The 16,506-nt window shown below is 51.1% G+C and overlaps 5 protein-coding genes across 5 annotated transcripts; 3 read left to right on the top strand and 2 right to left on the bottom strand.

Moving 5' to 3' along the window:
* Positions 1-346: 346 nt before the first annotated feature.
* On the top strand, positions 347-1,297 carry N7477_002464 (ankyrin repeat domain-containing protein; the record flags this gene model as incomplete). Its single annotated transcript, XM_056964127.1, has 1 exon — positions 347-1,297. One exon carries the CDS (start codon positions 347-349, stop codon positions 1,295-1,297), a length of 951 nt encoding a protein of 316 aa, XP_056824080.1.
* Positions 1,298-3,783: 2,486 nt separating this feature from the next.
* Positions 3,784-5,793, bottom strand: N7477_002463 (stress-regulated transcription factor RPN4; the record flags this gene model as incomplete). Its single annotated transcript, XM_056964126.1, has 1 exon — positions 3,784-5,793. One exon carries the CDS (start codon positions 5,791-5,793, stop codon positions 3,784-3,786), a length of 2,010 nt encoding a protein of 669 aa, XP_056824079.1.
* A 4,756-nt stretch (positions 5,794-10,549) lies between these two features.
* N7477_002462 (putative integral membrane protein Pth11-like) lies at positions 10,550-11,936 on the bottom strand (the record flags this gene model as incomplete). Its single annotated transcript, XM_056964125.1, has 7 exons — positions 10,550-11,042; positions 11,101-11,307; positions 11,352-11,470; positions 11,520-11,587; positions 11,637-11,673; positions 11,723-11,742; positions 11,801-11,936. The coding sequence occupies 7 exons, from the start codon at positions 11,934-11,936 to the stop codon at positions 10,550-10,552; spliced, it is 1,080 nt and encodes a 359-aa protein (XP_056824078.1).
* A 264-nt stretch (positions 11,937-12,200) lies between these two features.
* Positions 12,201-12,441, top strand: N7477_002461 (uncharacterized protein; the record flags this gene model as incomplete). The annotated part of the gene is given in 2 exon segments (XM_056964124.1): positions 12,201-12,260; positions 12,271-12,441. The coding sequence occupies 2 exon segments, from the start codon at positions 12,201-12,203 to the stop codon at positions 12,439-12,441; spliced, it is 231 nt and encodes a 76-aa protein (XP_056824077.1).
* Positions 12,442-14,702: 2,261 nt separating this feature from the next.
* N7477_002460 (cytochrome P450) lies at positions 14,703-16,420 on the top strand (the record flags this gene model as incomplete). The annotated part of the gene is given in 5 exon segments (XM_056964123.1): positions 14,703-14,934; positions 14,992-15,179; positions 15,235-15,439; positions 15,451-16,268; positions 16,289-16,420. 5 exon segments carry the CDS (start codon positions 14,703-14,705, stop codon positions 16,418-16,420), a joined length of 1,575 nt encoding a protein of 524 aa, XP_056824076.1.
* Between the last annotated feature and the right edge of the window lie 86 nt (positions 16,421-16,506).

Genomic DNA, 16,506 nt, shown 5'->3' with positions numbered 1-16,506 from the left:
GCCCGATGATCGGACCTCAAAGCATCTCTCCAAGCTTATGAATCGTGGTTCATTTTAAATCAATAGCTTCACTGTTCCTGACTGATCGGTCATGCTGGGCGAAAAGACGCTGCCATCTCACCAAGCACAGCAGTACATCCATAGCCTGGTCCACGCAGGTGCAAACCAAACACCATGAGTGGCGCCATGGGGGTTCCTGACATGCAACAAGCTCAAAGAGTAGAGCAAGCTCGCGCCCAGCAAATGATGAACATGATTTCGAGGCAGCGGCAACTCAGCCAAATCAACCCCAATGGACCATTTCCCCAAGAGATGGACCGTATGTCGGGAATGGTCCGCTCCTCATATGACGGCCCCCCCCATCACAAAGCCCACAGATATCGGGTTCATGGGATCCAAGCCACAGTGGATGGTCGCCTACGAAACAGCATGCAGCCAGGGAACCTTCTTCACAGCGCAATCTGTCGTCCCACCAGAGCATATCTCCCCCGCTTTACTTCATCACGGCTTGACTATCGCCCTTAGAGTAGGAAACGCCGCAGTTGCCTGGGATCTACTCAGACATGGCGCACATCTTGATCGTGAAACACCACTGCACATCCTAGACGCACCAGCAAATCTCCAGATTCAACTCTTCCAGATCCTACAACAACATGGCTGGAGACCTAATTCACCGGGTTATTACGGATCCGTTCTACTGCCAAAAGTGGTGACCAACATCGAGCTTCTCCGCTGGTTCCTCGAAAACGGCGCAAACCCAAATCTCGGCGCGCAGCGATTCAGTGGAGATCGGAATTGTGAGTCTGATCCAGCTTCATGCGCCGCACTCGAAGCAGCTGCTACACATGGCAGCGTGGAGGCCGTGCAGATGCTTCTCGACGCCGGCGCCGAGATCAGAAATGGAACGCCGTTACACTACGCTTCTGGTGCATGTACGCCTGGTGCGAGTACCCGCGAAGTTGCCAGCAAGGAATTCGACGTGAGCCGGATACCCGTGATGGCGTTACTGGTAGCGCATGGAGCGGATGTGAATCAGAGGGGAGAATCGGTGCTGGTGAAGCATCATCCGATCATGTATGCAGTTATGGCGAAGGCTGTGGAGAGGGTACGCTGGCTTCTCGAGCATGGGGCTGATCCCGAGGCACGAGGAGACTGGGGGAGTGCGGCGGAGTATGCGGGTGCCATGGGAAGCCAGGAGATGAAGCGGGTGGTTGAGCGCGGCATTGGGGTCAGACGGAGTGTTCATGGGCTTGCTGGGGAGACTCTTGCAATCCGGATGCGGCCGGATGCTGGTTAAGTTGTTCTGGTGTGATGTACTTGGTTATCGCAGTTGGACGACTATAGACTTTTGCATTAGACAGCTACTAGTTACTACGGAGCGGGACTTTTTGGGAATTGGGATTTCCTTGATTCAGGGTTGAAATACGAAGGAAAACTATAGTGAGGCACAACGTCTTTCTAGATGCTTCCTCATTTCCCGATTAGGCAATCCCTTCCAATATTCCGTTACAACAAACCCGACAGGATTTTCGCGTTCAGGCCCACGGTGGCTTCAAGACTTCCCATGCCTGCCGGTACTATCTGGACTTGACTGTCACACTGGCCCGATACCTCGGGAGTACACGGTTGGGACCCAATAATCTGAAGACTCGATCAAACCACACAGACATACAACGCTCTAATAATAGCAGTCCCCGATACCGCAACTCTGACCCCTCTGAAGTCCGAATTCACCCACCACCACGCAATCCTCACCCACATACCTCAAGCCACATGCCAGCCGCGCAAGACCCTAAGCCTAAGCGCCCCACACGCACTAAGCTCAATCCAACCACGTCGCTGAGTCACCGCACCGCCACAGCCCTGAAATACAGCATACAAGCAATGATCGATAAGGGAATGTCCATGTAAAGATAATACGTGAATTTCCCACCGACGATCCCAAGCCACAGTGGGGACCCTATTGTATGACCTCCACCCACAACTTCTTAAAATTGACACCTCTGCAGCCCAATCAATGGCTGCAAATTGTCCTCCTACGTACCCCGGCTTTCGTTTCCTTCATCTAGCCGCGAATAGGGTCTTAGTCGAAACGAAAACGAAATTGACTCCACTCCTAAAGTGATGTCTGTGTCTCCTGATTCTGATGTACTGTCGATCCGTCAGCTCCGTACAGTACAAAGAAGAAAGGGCCGTCTGACTAAGAAAATTCAATTCTCTTCTCAAGTTCCCAGTCCTCAAGTATCCAAGTACCCAAAGTACTCAAAGTACTCAAAAGTACTCAAAAGTACTCAAAAGTACCCCCAAATACTATAGAAATGTATCTCCCCATGATCCAAAAAAAAAAAAACACAAAAATTCAAATATTTCCCCATACAACAAAAGATCACCCCAACACGATCAGGGACCGAGACCTGATTTTCCCCCCCAAGCCTATCTCTTGTCACAATGAGTTCAAGATGATTTCATAGGGCCCAAGCGAAAATCCAAAAACAAGTGACTCTCACCGGGAAACCAGGGGGGGGCGCCCATCATTCCCCCAAACCCTTCCACTCAAGCCCACTATGTAACGAGCGGATGACGAGCGCTTGACGGGGCTACAACTCTACGACTGGGAAGTGCAAGCCAAGCCCCCACTCGGGAGGGAACATATCCCTTCCTGTTCCAGAAGGGGGAAGTGCAGGGGGTAGCTAACCGTTCAGGTGCATCCCGGGGCTATCGTGGAGATGGATTGGAAGAAGGGAAAGCATGGGACAGGATGATGGAGATTGGGCGCCCTTTTTTGGGTTCTGCTGCCGTTGGCCGCGGGCGCGCTAGGGAGATGATCTATGCAGGTGGGACGGGGACGGGGAGGGGGGGAAGCCGGGGAGGGGGGCGGGTCACTTTCTTGGGAGGGCGTTTCAGGTTAATACTTTTGCTAATTATGTTCAGAAAGGGCCCTGAATGCTTAGTGAGATGTACTTTGGGCAAGGGTTCGTGAATTGGAGAACAGGGGACTGTCTACCGTCACCTGTCTCCACAATGGAAACCCCCTACAGATTGTCAAAGATGGAGGTACCCTTTTGTACCTTTAAAAAAAAAAACTTGGTACTTGGTACTTAGTACTAGATACTTCGTACTTTTGGGCTACGTGAAGGAAAAAGAAATGTATCAAATGTTCAGATGTATTCACCCGTTGGTAGAAGCTATACAAAGCCCATAATGTACACACATTTTTTTTGTCCATATCCATACTGTACAAACCAGTGTACGTTCACGCACCGGAGAACCCATGTACAAGACCGCCCAAAAACAACACCAAGAGCCAATGCAAGAAGGGACCGCGAAATCGCATGCAAAAAGACATCATCACGTCAAATCGTACAGGGTGGAATGATAATAATACATCGAATGGGGTTCGTAACAGACATGAAAAGCCGCAAGCGAAAGAAACACACAAGACCGCCCGGTACACGCCAATACCTCCCTGGATATTTTTCCCAGAAAAGAATGCGTCAGGAATAAAGCATGGAATAGCATGGGTGCAAGGGTCCGCACACGTCAGGTTAGGGGGGGTGAGAGTTAAGACCCGCGTCATCTGGCATGAGGCCCCGATCATCGACGTCACGACCGATCGGGAGTTGACATTGCTGACGTCAAATGTGGTGGGTCCGGTGGTGGACAGCAGCCAATCAACGGGCGGAACCCCGACCGGGAGCGACCTGAAGTGGGTCCGACGGGGGAGAGAGGGGGTGACGTCACATCACACAGAGTCTAAAGGCAAAGAGTGATCAATGTCGGAGCTCATTGATTGCGACGGCGCTGCTTGCCAGGCCAATCAACCTCGGGGTGCACCACGCGCATATGCCGTGTCAGAGCATCATTGCGGCTAAAGGTCTTCTCTTCGGTGCACAGGTGACATCGGACCTTGAGCTTGCGCGCATTGTGAATTGTATCTTCGTGGCGAGTCAGATCGTAAGGGCGCGAGAAGATAGAATTGCAGGGCTTTCCAGTAGAAGGGTTGATACGCTCGCACTTGTGAGGTCCAGCCTGAGAGTTGCGAAGCGAAGTATCGCGTGTAATCAAGTGACCCCCGGGGGTGGTCTGGCGATGGGCCTCCCGCTTGTGTCGCTGAAGCTTAGAGGGAGACTCGAATCGGAGGCTGCATCCGTGATATGTGCAAGTGTAGGTACCCGCGTCCGAGGAGGTGTTACTCGGGCGGGTAATGCCCGAGGAAATAGGCAGCTTGGCATGAGCCTGAGAAGTCATGTCCACAGACGACTGTCCACTGGATTCGTAGTGAGGAAGCGAGGAAGGGAAGTCGGCTTGTTGCATCATCGGCTGGCGCGGAGTCTGCTGGGGGTATCCAAATTGAGGTTGAGTGGTAGCGTACTGGGAGGGGAATGCCTCCATGGATGTCATGTTCTGCGGTAGGCGCATGGAGCCGGAGCTCTCGCGGCGCAGACCCAGTGCATCACCCAGATTAAAGTCACCCTGGCCGGGCGTGAACAGAGGAGGCATGGCCGCATCATCACCCTCGTTGAAGTCCAAGACCGCGTCCTTGGGGGACATGGTCTTGATATCACCAGGATTGCCAGAGGACATGCCCATGTTCTGAGTCATGGGCACGCTAGTCGCCATCTGGGGTGGGAGAGGAGCGTTCAAGTCGCCCGCAAATGGGGAGGACGCACGGAAGGGTGAGTGCTCGCGCTTCATACCGCCCAAGGGGGATCCCGAGCGAGATGTCAGGTGGCCCTGATTAGCAGCATTGAGGCGGTCGGCAATGACATTGCGTGGAGCGAGCATGTTCTGGTTCATCGGCTTGTTCATCTGGGGAGCAGCCATGATGCTGGGGTTATACAGCTCGTCCTGATAAATATCGGAAATTGTCCGATTCAGCTTGGGAATACCAATCCCTCCGCTGTTGCCGTTGGCATATTCTGAGTCAAATTGTAAGTAATCGGTCATCCAACGGTCCACATCAGCGAATCGTGTCTCACCATTGGTCATCTTCGACTCGTCAAGCTCCTCCAGGCTGGTCTGCGGGGTGACGGGCGAGTTGTGGCTGATGGTCGAAACCGAGGGAGCCAAAGAATACTCACTCTGCTGCTGCTGAGAGGGGGATGACTGGTGCTTCTGCTGTTGATCCAAAATAGCCTTTCTCATAGCAGACTCCGCTTCAGCGTGACTAGCATCATGGTACGATGGGTCGTAGTTCTGGAAAGGAGCCGCCAGGAAGGAATTCTGGACCGGAGTCTGAGACGGTGTGGGTAGCGGCTTGGAGTTGCTCGTCGATCGTCGGTGAGAGTTGATGTTGGGCGAGACCGGATGACCTGAAGGCACAGATCGTGAAGAAGCTGGACCGGGCGACGGCTTCTGGGGGTAAGAAATGCGTGCCGGGCTCAGCAACTGCAGGTTGCTGTCCCAACCCTGATTGCTGGCGATGGGCTGTTGCGCCAACATGGGCGTATAATATTGCTGATATTGGGGAAGGTACTGCTGGCAAGGTGAGGCGGAGCCCTGGATATCGAAAGACGGATTGTATGAAGAAGCTGGGGTCATCGAAGGAGCCCCAAAGGACTGATTGTCCGCCTGGGGATAAGGAATGGAGAAGGTGGGCGAGGAGAAGGTGGGAGAGGAAGGCGCGGATGAAGGCGGAGAGGCAAACTGAGGTTGATAGTGGAAAGGCGGTTGTAGCGAGGACTGATAATGCGAGTTATCGTCGAAGCTCTGCGAATATTGATCGTCTTGTATGATGATGTCCTCTGGGTTGTATGGATCGGTGATGAGATCCTTACGTGGATACATAAGCATTATGGTATCACGTATAGGACGTCAGAGAGTGGGTAAATGAAATGTTGCCACCGGGGGGAGGCAAGCTTTTATAGGAGCGGCTCAGTTTCCGAGAAATCCCTGGGCGATTGTGGCCGTGCCAACCGGTGGTTTGGGCTGAATGACCAAGTCTGGATCGAAGTATGCGAAGAGTCTGGAAACGTCGAGAGGCTCGTGACGAATCGAGTGGTTGAAGGTGAACTTTATTAGTCTGGTTGGAAGGACGAGTTCGGTTCGGACGGATGACTCGATCGGAGGTATGATGAGTCTTAATAAAGGGCGAGCTGATTATAAATGGCAAATAATCAGAATTCGAGATGTATATGGGAAGAAAGTGGAGGGCATCTGAGGGAAAGCGCTCCTATAAAAGGCCGAGCGATGCACGCTAGCTCGACGTCATTTAAGCCCAATCGGCGTGTCCGCAAGATCATTTCATTCTTACCGTACGCTAGTGTATTTTATCACGGTCACCCAGGACCCCAAAAATTACCCCCAAAAATTACCCACGCCTACCACTTGGGGGGACGTTCGCTCTCGGACCCACTTTTTCGCACGATCGCCCATTTTTCAACCCTTGCTACCTAGGTGGGCCGTGGCTTCATTTGGATCAGCCACAAATCCACCGCTTGGTATTGTTTTCTATACGATTGGGCAATAGGCTTTGGGCCGTAGGATACAGGATGCGCGTTCATGTCAAATCAAAAAAAAAAAAGAACTGTGCTGCCTCGAGTCACAAAAGGGAACCAGATTCCGTCGCTTACAAGCACTAGCTTAGAAAACTCTGCCTGGAAGATTCCTGCATGTCCCGGTGCCAAATCGAGAACTAGTTCCGATCAGCCATTTTTAGCCTGAAGCGGCCATAGGGCTGTGCCACATCTTAGTCTTCCCAGCCGAGGTTCCGGGAGTGTACGCTGTACACTGCGTACTAGCGACGGGTACTAGCCACGACTGCGCCACGATTCACCGTGGGCACCCGCATTTTGCATTTCACATTCTTCTGGGGAAGTACTGCTTTGGGCAGGTGGTCTTTGAAAAAGTTGGGCGCGTACTACAGAAGCTACTGTATCCGAGGTACACAGGACTTACTCGCTTAGAATCTCCTCCCATTTTCCCAAGTCTCTTGTCAGCTGACCCTATACATCAGGCGAGCGGGTCCCGTGACCTCTGGGCTGACTCCGATGGGGAGCACCGGAGACCGAAGACCTGAGACCTTCGGCTACGAGACCCTGGGTCCCACATCCGGGGTTGGGTCACATGGCTCATGTATGACTCCTCTTTACTTGCGCTTCAAGGCATGAATATTTGAATGACTATGATATAGAAAGGAGACTAGACAATATCATCATTCAACGGTTTAAAATAAGTAAAAAATAAAAGTAAAAAAAAATCAAGAAAAATGAAACAAAAAGGCCAGGATACACGAAAACAACTATGGACAAAGATTGACTCAGAGTTAGCCAACTGCCGGATCCATGATTTGCGACTGCCACTAGTGCGGACCGCGAGTGCTGAGCAACACGAGGCCCGAGTGACACCGGGGGGGGGGTACGGGTGAGGCTACTTAGCGCCATACTTGCCATGCAAGGTCTGTGTTGCCGTACCAGATCAAGTAAGTTCCTGTGTGAAGAGCCTGGTAGCCTTGCCGGGCCCGAGAAACCCGACCGGAGATATTCCAGATCTCGTCCGAGATGGTCTGCTCCGTCTGATTTTTGGGAAACACCATTTGGAATACGGCTCATACGCTGTCAGCCGCCGAAGAAGGTTCCTTGAACCTCAGTTTCTACCGCGGTCTAGCCCGTTTGCTGCACGATCACGCCGAAATGGATCCGGGGTGCCGAGCCGAACACAAGTCTGGACCCTCACCTTGGACCCTCACCCCCGAGCTCACTAACGAATAGTACGGATTCCAGACCTCTTGAGGCCGAGTACGTTATTTTTGGGGAGAAAAAAATAAATAAATAAATTTAAACAAAAGAGCAAAACGTGGTTGCGTCCGGGGAAAAGGCGATTCACTTAGGCCACCCCCCCACCTTGTCGGGTCTATGATACCTACTGCGACTGTGTAGACCATGTTTACGCAGTCTACGACGTAGTACCCGGAATAGGAATGTCGAAAAGGACCTTCCTTTTCAGGAATATACCAAGTCAGCTCACATCTGGCACGCGAGCCCCTGCAGCACTACAGCAGATGAGAAAAAAATTTTCTCATTAGAGTGCTGACCTAAAACCGAGAAATGCCGTGTGTCCCGCCAGATTTGACTTACAGGAGCAGAATTAGAACAGACTAATGCAGGCAGAGATTTCATTGCAAATGATTGGCCAGGAGGGTTTTGCAGGGCTCAGCCACAAAGCTCGTAAGGCCGGATACGCCGCTAAGGAAGTTACGGTCGCACTAGGAGCTTCCAGAAGCCTTCCCAGAAACCTCTAGTGCCGAATTCCCGACCTGCCCCGGGAGTATGGACTCCGTGTTAAGGAACAAATCTTCTCTCGACATTCTGTGTTACATCTGGTGTGCATACTCCACGAGTCGTGGTCTGGTGAACGCTAGGCTCACTGTGCTCCGTCAAGAGATGTGGTATTCCGACTCCACCCGGATTAGCGTGGGTACGCTTTATCTCATATTGGAATACGCTATACTCCTACTGCATCGTCCTACTGCTTTGGTACACTTTGCACCGGATGACTATTGCTGAGAAATACACACACGTTCCACGGTCCGGGGTTGACTCATACTGAGAAAATCCAGAAATTTATTCTGGAACGTGATCGACATGAGTCTTAAGTAAGGGATGGCATGCCAGCGTGGTTGCCTATCCAAAAGTAATCTTGTCCATCGTGATCGGCACATGATCGAAACATAGCCCGGGGCGTAAACAATGGGTGACTGTGAATCAGTCTCGTATATACTCGATCTCGCTTCGGAGGTCTATGCTCTTCTTGGGTACTCGGTGATTACCATTCGACGGGTTCCCCAGCCGGCTTGCGTGTCTCTGATCATCTGAGACTTGATTGGAGCTAATTCAAACCTAGCTCGACCCAACCAGGCTCAGATTCAGTATCCCGGTGACTTGGATAAGGCCAGATCGCTCGTACATGATAGGCTCGGACTCGGGTAGATCTGTGTGGCGCGGCTAGTTTCGGTGGCCAATCCATGTCAACCTTATGCGACCTGCAACGTGGTAACAGCCCTAGCTGAAGACTACGTGCAGACTGTGGGAGACCGTGGTCCATGCAGAGCTGCAATGGTCCCTGGCATGGACATCTCTGGTGGGCTTGTCGGCGAGTCCGAGCTCGAGTCCAAAACATACTCGCTTTGTGTCCGGGGTATAGGTTTCGATATAGATGCCCAAGGCTCCACCCCGGGCCGATAGTCGGTCCAAGCCACAACAGCCTGAGGCTTCACTTGGAGAGCTAAGTGCGTGAAAATAACTTGCGAAAGAGGAGTTGCAATATTTACTTTCTGATTGAGTCGAGTCATTACAAAGTCGTGTAACCTGTGCATCAAGTAGATGCAAGTACCAATGTACATAGACATAATCGATGGATCATTGCCGATGAAGCCATTCGAGAATGACAGTGTATTCAAATTCAATGTGCAATCTCGAAGGGTTGATGAGTATTCCCTGGCGACGTGTCCAGGTGTTTCAGCGGAGACACTTGGTGGTGTCATGAGAGCAATGATACAACGACGTTGAAGCAACCCAGCTGACTGTACAAAATATATATCCCTTGATATCGTCCCTCTTCCCCCCAAATCTAGATATTTCTCGGATATTTTGAATTTAGGAAATGGTTCGTCAGTAGTATCTCCTCTTCTGCATCAGCATGATCGATGAATACAGCACGGAGAGGAACAAAAGCAAAGTCGAGGTCATTGGAAAGGTAAGCATTTTTGAAAATTGCCTTTCATAGAGCCTAATAAGCCTAGGCCCATCACCAAGCCCTGCCGGGCTAGCTCAATCGGTAGAGCGTGAGACTCTTAATCTCAAGGTTGCGGGTTCGACCCCCGCGTTCGGCTATTCCTACAGATAACCTGAGATATATTTTTTTTGCCACGCTAAAAACGGAGTGGGGAGTGTTCCTTTTTTTATGGTTAGCTCAAACCTAGGCCCACCACCAAGCCCTGCCGGGCTAGCTCAATCGGTAGAGCGTGAGACTCTTAATCTCAAGGTTGCGGGTTCGACCCCCGCGTTCGGCTATTCCTACAAGATAACCTGAGATAATTATTTTTTTTTGTCCCTTCGAAAAATGATTAAAAAAATGATACATTTTTTCTTTCTACTGCAGAGTGATGGCATTGGTGGACGGGAATTAGTATAAGGAGGATGAAGAGGATGAATTGTTTGTCTTTATATGTTGAATAGAAGTTTCAAAAGAAGAACCTATGCCACGATATCCTTGAAAACCCGACGCGTAGGAACACACCACGAGATTGAAAAAGATAAGGAGAGTAGGACCTCTGCATTGTGACCGGCCGTATATTAAAAGACGAGTAGAATGTTGAATGAGATGGGATGATTTCATGGCACAATTCTTTCTCGAAGTTCCCATCGATGTCTCAAGAAGCTTCCAAAATAACATTGAATCGGGTAGCTCGTATATACAGAAGAGATGTTGATACAATGAGTGCGCATATACCGGGTTATCCCAGCACGATATAAAAAGAAAAGAAAAAAGAAAGCAAAGGGTATCTGAGACAGACCCGCAACCTCAAAGGAAGTGAAAAAAAAAAATGACCCTAACCCCAAAAGCTTCGCTTCGACTGCCGAACCCGTCCGCCGATCAAATCCAAAGGTCCAGTCGACTCAACCGTCGTCTCAATCTCTGTCTGCGTAAAAATTTTACCATCAGGGACAATGATACGCTCCTCACTGGAATTGTCCGCAATCGCGCCTATTTGCGTACCTATCGTAGCATCCTTGTCCCCATTCAACGTGTTCATGGTGATGTGGGCGGGGTCGGTGACTTTGGCGAAGCCAGATCCGTACCGTCGGGCAGCCGCGGTGCTGGACCAGGGGCCGTATGACTTTCTCCCGCTACTGTACTCGCCAATGAAGCGGGGCACGAAGCGCGAGGCGATGGCTTTGAATGATGGGATGGAGGCGGCGAGTATACCGACGTTGGATTCGATTACAGACCAATACATTGCGCCGCTGATGGCGTAGGTGTAGTCGGCCGAAGTGAGCATCGCGGGGATATAGGTGATTCGGATGATAGAGGAGACGCAGGCACTAGAAGTTGCTTATCAGAGATTGAAATGAGTCCGAGTGTGCGGGATCAGAAACCTACAAGAGACCTAGGCATAGGATGAATCCAAGGACAATTTTCTGTTTGCGAGGCATCTGCAGCTTCAAGATGACTCGGATAGGGAGGGTATAGGTCAGAAGATCCGTAAAGATGTTGAGAGCCGCGTTAGCGAGGTAGAAAACATTGATGTTGACGCATTTTCCGGGGCAGTGCCGGTCCAGGCCATACTGATGGGTTGGCACTGGAAGGCTGCGACGAGAACGAAGGAGGTGGCTTGACAGATGATGACACACATCATCACGTAGGAAATGCGGGTGAGAGTGCGGTCTCCTAGCCGGGTGTAGAACCATAATGCAGACGTCTTGACGAAGCCCAGAGTAGCTAGGTAGAACATTGAACTCAGCCAGACGGCCTGTAGGAAAGTTAGTGGCGGAAAGTAAGACGTAGGGAAAGGGCGGTACAAATGAATAGTCAATCGATTTCGACTTGTCGGTATATTCGTAGTGTTGTCCTAGCCCATTTTGAACCGCTTCGAACCGTCAGAATACTGTCCACGAATAGAGAACCAAGATACTCACCGGCAATTGTGGCAGCAATGAATGCCCATGATAAAAGCTGCGCTTGTTAGTTGACTTCGACTGAACTGATAAAAGTATCAACTTACACTCGCTGCAATGATGAGGTCTATGGTTATTGCAATTAGCATAGTTCCGTCAGAGCCGTAGGGTGAGTGGTGACTTACAGTCATCAAGACCCATCTTTCCCAACACATAAATACGTGCAAAGAGTCGCAAAGACAAGACAATAAACGTAAGAATAGCGAATGCAATGCAAACACCTATCACCACAGGGCCCTGGGAACCATGGTCGCCTGCCATGATCAATGAAATGAGTGAATGGTAGCGGCGAATCAATTAATTCAATGAGCCCCCCGGGGTGGTGGCATAGAACAGGCTCGCTTGTCTCATAGAAAGTCTCACCAGGACAGATATGAGACAGAAGATACCCCAAATAAAAAAAAGCGAAGGGAACAGGAGAAAGAGACAAAGCGAAGACAAGTACCACCGTTCGTATTTGTCAAAAGCGCATCGACAGACCCCTGGGGCCAAAAAAGTCCGCGCTGGGTAGTTAGTGCTTGGTACATGTTCCTAGCAGCTTCCGGATCCACAGCACCTCGACAGCAGGAAAACGGCTGCATGACAGTAAAAATAGGAAGGATTTGCAAGTGCCTACTCGAAGAAGGCAAAGGGTCAGGTCTCACCGCGCGCCGCGAAGCAGGTCAAGCGTGCTGATGTCAAGCCGCTTCTCAAGTTCGAGGAGAAAGGATCTGGTGGATCCAATGAGGTATCAAATCTGATTTGCTTGCCAGACGCGGAGATGTGACCCCGTCCCCCGTTTCGAGAGCCCTGAGGCCTGCGACGCCGGATCCACCAACATGTCTGAGAGCTACTGGGAAATCCTTGGTGGACGACCTCCACAGAAATTGTCTAGATTGGTTCAAAGACTCGTGAAGATCGTGGGTCGTGCAGGGGTTGGGTCGACGTCTTGTGTTTGGATTCATCCCGTACATCCCGTGTTCATCTCAGGGCTCAAGTGTGCTTCATTATTCTATGGGGTAACGCCCTAGAAGAGAGGTCATCACCATGAATTGAAGGGGGTGAAATATGCTACTTTGGTCCTAGTCACCTATGGGTCACCGCTGTACGATGCCCATCGCGATCACGATGAGATCCCATCGAGGAGAAATCCACGATAATACAGTGCCCACGTGGGTCTCGGATTTGCAAACCAAAAGGGAATTTCTCTCGACATGGATCTACCGGTTACTGTATTATCATCTCGATGAAAATCTAGGAGAGGCGAGTGATCTCAATTATCAAAAGTACGGTGGCAACAGCCACCACGGGGCACCAAACTTCAAGTGACGGGATGCCGCGACGAGTCTAATAGTTTAAAAGTCTTTGCTTGAATTATTGTGGCCCTTTCAGCTCATGTTGACACAGGGACAACCAGACTTGGACTCAGAGCTCGTCAAGTCAGCGCCAGTGAGGCGGAGAGGGGGGATCGTCGCTCTGGCGTTTCACCCCGAGAGCCCAGATCCCTCGCAATGTTCCGAGAAGGGCTTTCCCGTGCCAACATCGTGCTAGTTATGCAGCTAAGGCACCCGATCTGCACAATGACCCATCTGCCCCTTCCGAGCCGTTCATTGTGGCCACAGTGGGGTCGTTCTTTTGTTCGATGCAGCGGCGTTACTTCCAAGCGAAATTGGCGTGCAAAGTCTTGTTGATCTCGACTTCATCAGTGCGTCCAGGCTCATAGGACCGAGAACATGGTATTTCAACGTCTATCGGAGAATATCCTAGCCTATCCGTTACAGAATATGACAATGCTCGCCATGGTTAAACACACGAGAAAACTTCCTGCTTGGGATACACGCCGCTCGGCCTACATCGCCTACTTAAGCACCAAGCGATTCATGGCCTTAGAATTTGTCAGAGATCTGGAAGACTTAGTACTTCCCAATTACTTCTCAAATTGACCAGACACTTGTAGACGGAGGCGCCTGGGCTTCGATCGGGATGATCTATGCTGAAACAAGAAGGAACAACGGCGGACTGCGAATCGCGAGCATTGTTCTCCTCACTCCCCGGGCTCGCTTCCGGAGAGACGGGTCATGAACCGAGCACAATGATCGACTAAGGAGTTTGTATCCGTTGCAAGCACCATTCCTTCCGGGTATGCTCACTAGCTTACGTAACCCGCAAACTCCCCTGTCTAGTTGCACCGCTAACGCAACAAGTATCATGGTGGAGAATACCGCCTGACACACGAGCTATCTACACGGGGTCAAAGTCCCCAGATGGATTTGACTCGCGTTTGCAATGTACGACAAGAACGTGTTCTTCAGTCTGCCCAACCGGACGTGCCATCTCGCCAAGTATCCGATCAAACACGAGCCCATTAAGCACTCGTTCGTGGATAGCTCATATCTTTAAGTATAAGATGGATTTTGACATCGCTCAAGCCTAGAGTCTCGAGAGCGCCACGGCTCCGTCAAGGCCCCGCCAGGCCCCACCAGTGCCATCCGTCGTCCATGTCGGAATCCGGCCAAGATTCCCGGTTGAGTTGCTCAAGCAGGGAAAAACAGCGTCGACGATCTACACGACTCCACGATGCCTAGACTAAGTGGAAGTCCGCGATTCTCTAAGTGTAGAGACGGTTTCTGCCTTCTCGAATCGGGGGCTTGAATGTCTTCTATAATGCGTCAAAGGACGTGCGCGCTGCTCCATCCGCCAGTCTCTTGTCTTACGCGCCGACTAGCTGGACCATCTAAGCTAAGCGTGATGATGTAGCGGAGGAACTCGAGGACCACAAGGTTTACTAATGACATGGAAGAGATTGGGGGGCCACCCAAGCGCAGTATAGCACTGGCGATCAACGATGCTGTGGAACCCGAACGGGTCTATGTGCAAAGCGAGGAAATCAGAGTGGACGAGATGATGATGACCGTCAACGGCATATTTGAACGTGGATGTACTCGAGCCAATGGCCTCTGACGTCTTACTATCTCATCGCGTGGGCAAGTTTCGTGTCTGACACTCCTCCTTCGCTGCCCTTGTTCATCAGTCTACTTTTGAGCGATCATGGGCTTCGCCGAGAATGCGCTGTCACTGTTGACAGTCACGAATACTGTTCTCGGGCTCATCGCATATATTGTTTGCAAGATCATCTCACAGATCGTTTATTACCGCTTCTTCCATCCGCTTAGGGAATTTCCCGGTCCTTTCTGGGCTTCCGTGACTCGTCTCTGGATTGCGAAGCAGAACCTACAGGAGACAGAGTACTTGACTACCCACGAGCTCACCAAGAAATATGGTAATCTCATTGCCAAACTCACCGTCTTTCAAAAACATCTCTAATTTGTGCATCTAGGCCCCGTGGTTCGCATTACCCCAACATTGCTGCTAGTCAGCGACTATTCCAAACTCCCTGAAATCTACCACCGAAATGCCGACAAGACCGGCCACTATATCACCGGTAGCTTCGGTGAAAAGGAGTCCTTGTTCAATATGAGATCCCACAAGCAGCACGCTGAGGCCAGGAAACACATCGCTGGTCCCGTAAGTGGTATCTGGAACGACCATCGCGAACGCTACAAGCTAACTCGAGAAACAGTATAGCTTCACCAACATCAAGAAAATGGAGCCTCTCATCGATGCGCGCATCCGCGAGTGGAGCAACAAGCTCGATCAAACCTTCGTCAAGACGGGCGAGCCCTTCGACTTTGCCTCTTGGGCTGTGTACATGGCATACGACATCATCAGCGAGATCGGGTTCGGTCGTCCCTTCGGCTTCATCGAAAAGGGAGAAGACATTGGGGGTCTGATCCAGAGCTTCCACGATGGCCTCCCAGCGTTTGGTCTCCTAGCCCGCCTGCATCCGTTCACCTCATGGATGAAGACCACCTTCATGAAGAAGTACCTTGTCGCAACACCCAAGACGATTCAGGAATCGGTGTCCTCATGCGCTTCCGTGACCGTCTGATCGAAGAGCGTCTCAAAGATATCCACAGCGGCAACAAGATCGTGCAGACTGACCTTCTGCAAACATTCCTCGAAGCCCGCACCGATGACAATAAGCCCTTGGATCGGGAGTATATTCGCGCCGAGGTTCTCCTCGTCCTCCTTGCCGGCGCAGATACTACCGGAACCGCCTTCCAGGCCATGATCCAATATCTCCTGGCCCATCCAGAAGCCTACGATCGCATGATGGAGGAAATCGACTCCGCCTCTCGCAAAGGCCTCCTCTCCGAAATGCCCCAATACAACGAAGTCCTCGAACACCTGCCCTTCTTTGTCGCATGTGTCAGGGAGACCATGCGTCTTTGCCCATCTGCACCGAACATTTTCCCCCGCTACGTCTCTGAGCCTGGGATCGAGCTCTTTGGCAAATTCGCCCCGGCTGGCACGGAGATCACAGCGAACCCGTACTTGGTCCACCGTGATCCGGCTCTGTACGGCGAGGATGCAGAGGAGTTCAAGCCGGAGCGTTGGTTGGATGTCGAGAACGCTAAGTTGTACAACAAGTACAATATGGCGTTTGGTTATGGCTCGCGTGTGTGTCTTGGTAGGGATATTGCCTTGATGGAATTGTTCAAGGGTCCTTTGCAGGTAACGCTGAGCTATGTATTTGTCTTTGTTGAGGAGATAGTAAGCTAACGGGAGTTTAGTTCTTCCGATGCTACAAGCCCGAGCCTGTTAAGGACAAGCCTATGCCTCGATTCGTGGTCAAGGGTGGTGTTGGTTACTGGCGCGATGTTTGGCTGACCATTTCCAAGAGACCCGAGGTGAAGGCTCAGTGAGATGGATGGCAAGCACTTCGTACTTTACAAAATCCCTATTTAAACCGCCCTGATTTATAGTCACGTCATTGTTGGAAATCACGATG

This window comes from Penicillium maclennaniae, assembly GCF_028827695.1.
Source record: "Penicillium maclennaniae strain IBT 15551 chromosome Unknown utg000003l:1.0-5670915.0:1.0-5674809.0, whole genome shotgun sequence".
Lineage (NCBI taxonomy): Eukaryota > Fungi > Ascomycota > Eurotiomycetes > Eurotiales > Aspergillaceae > Penicillium > Penicillium maclennaniae.
The sequence above is the reverse complement of the archived record's forward strand: the minus strand, read 5'-3'. Positions and strand labels throughout refer to the sequence as shown.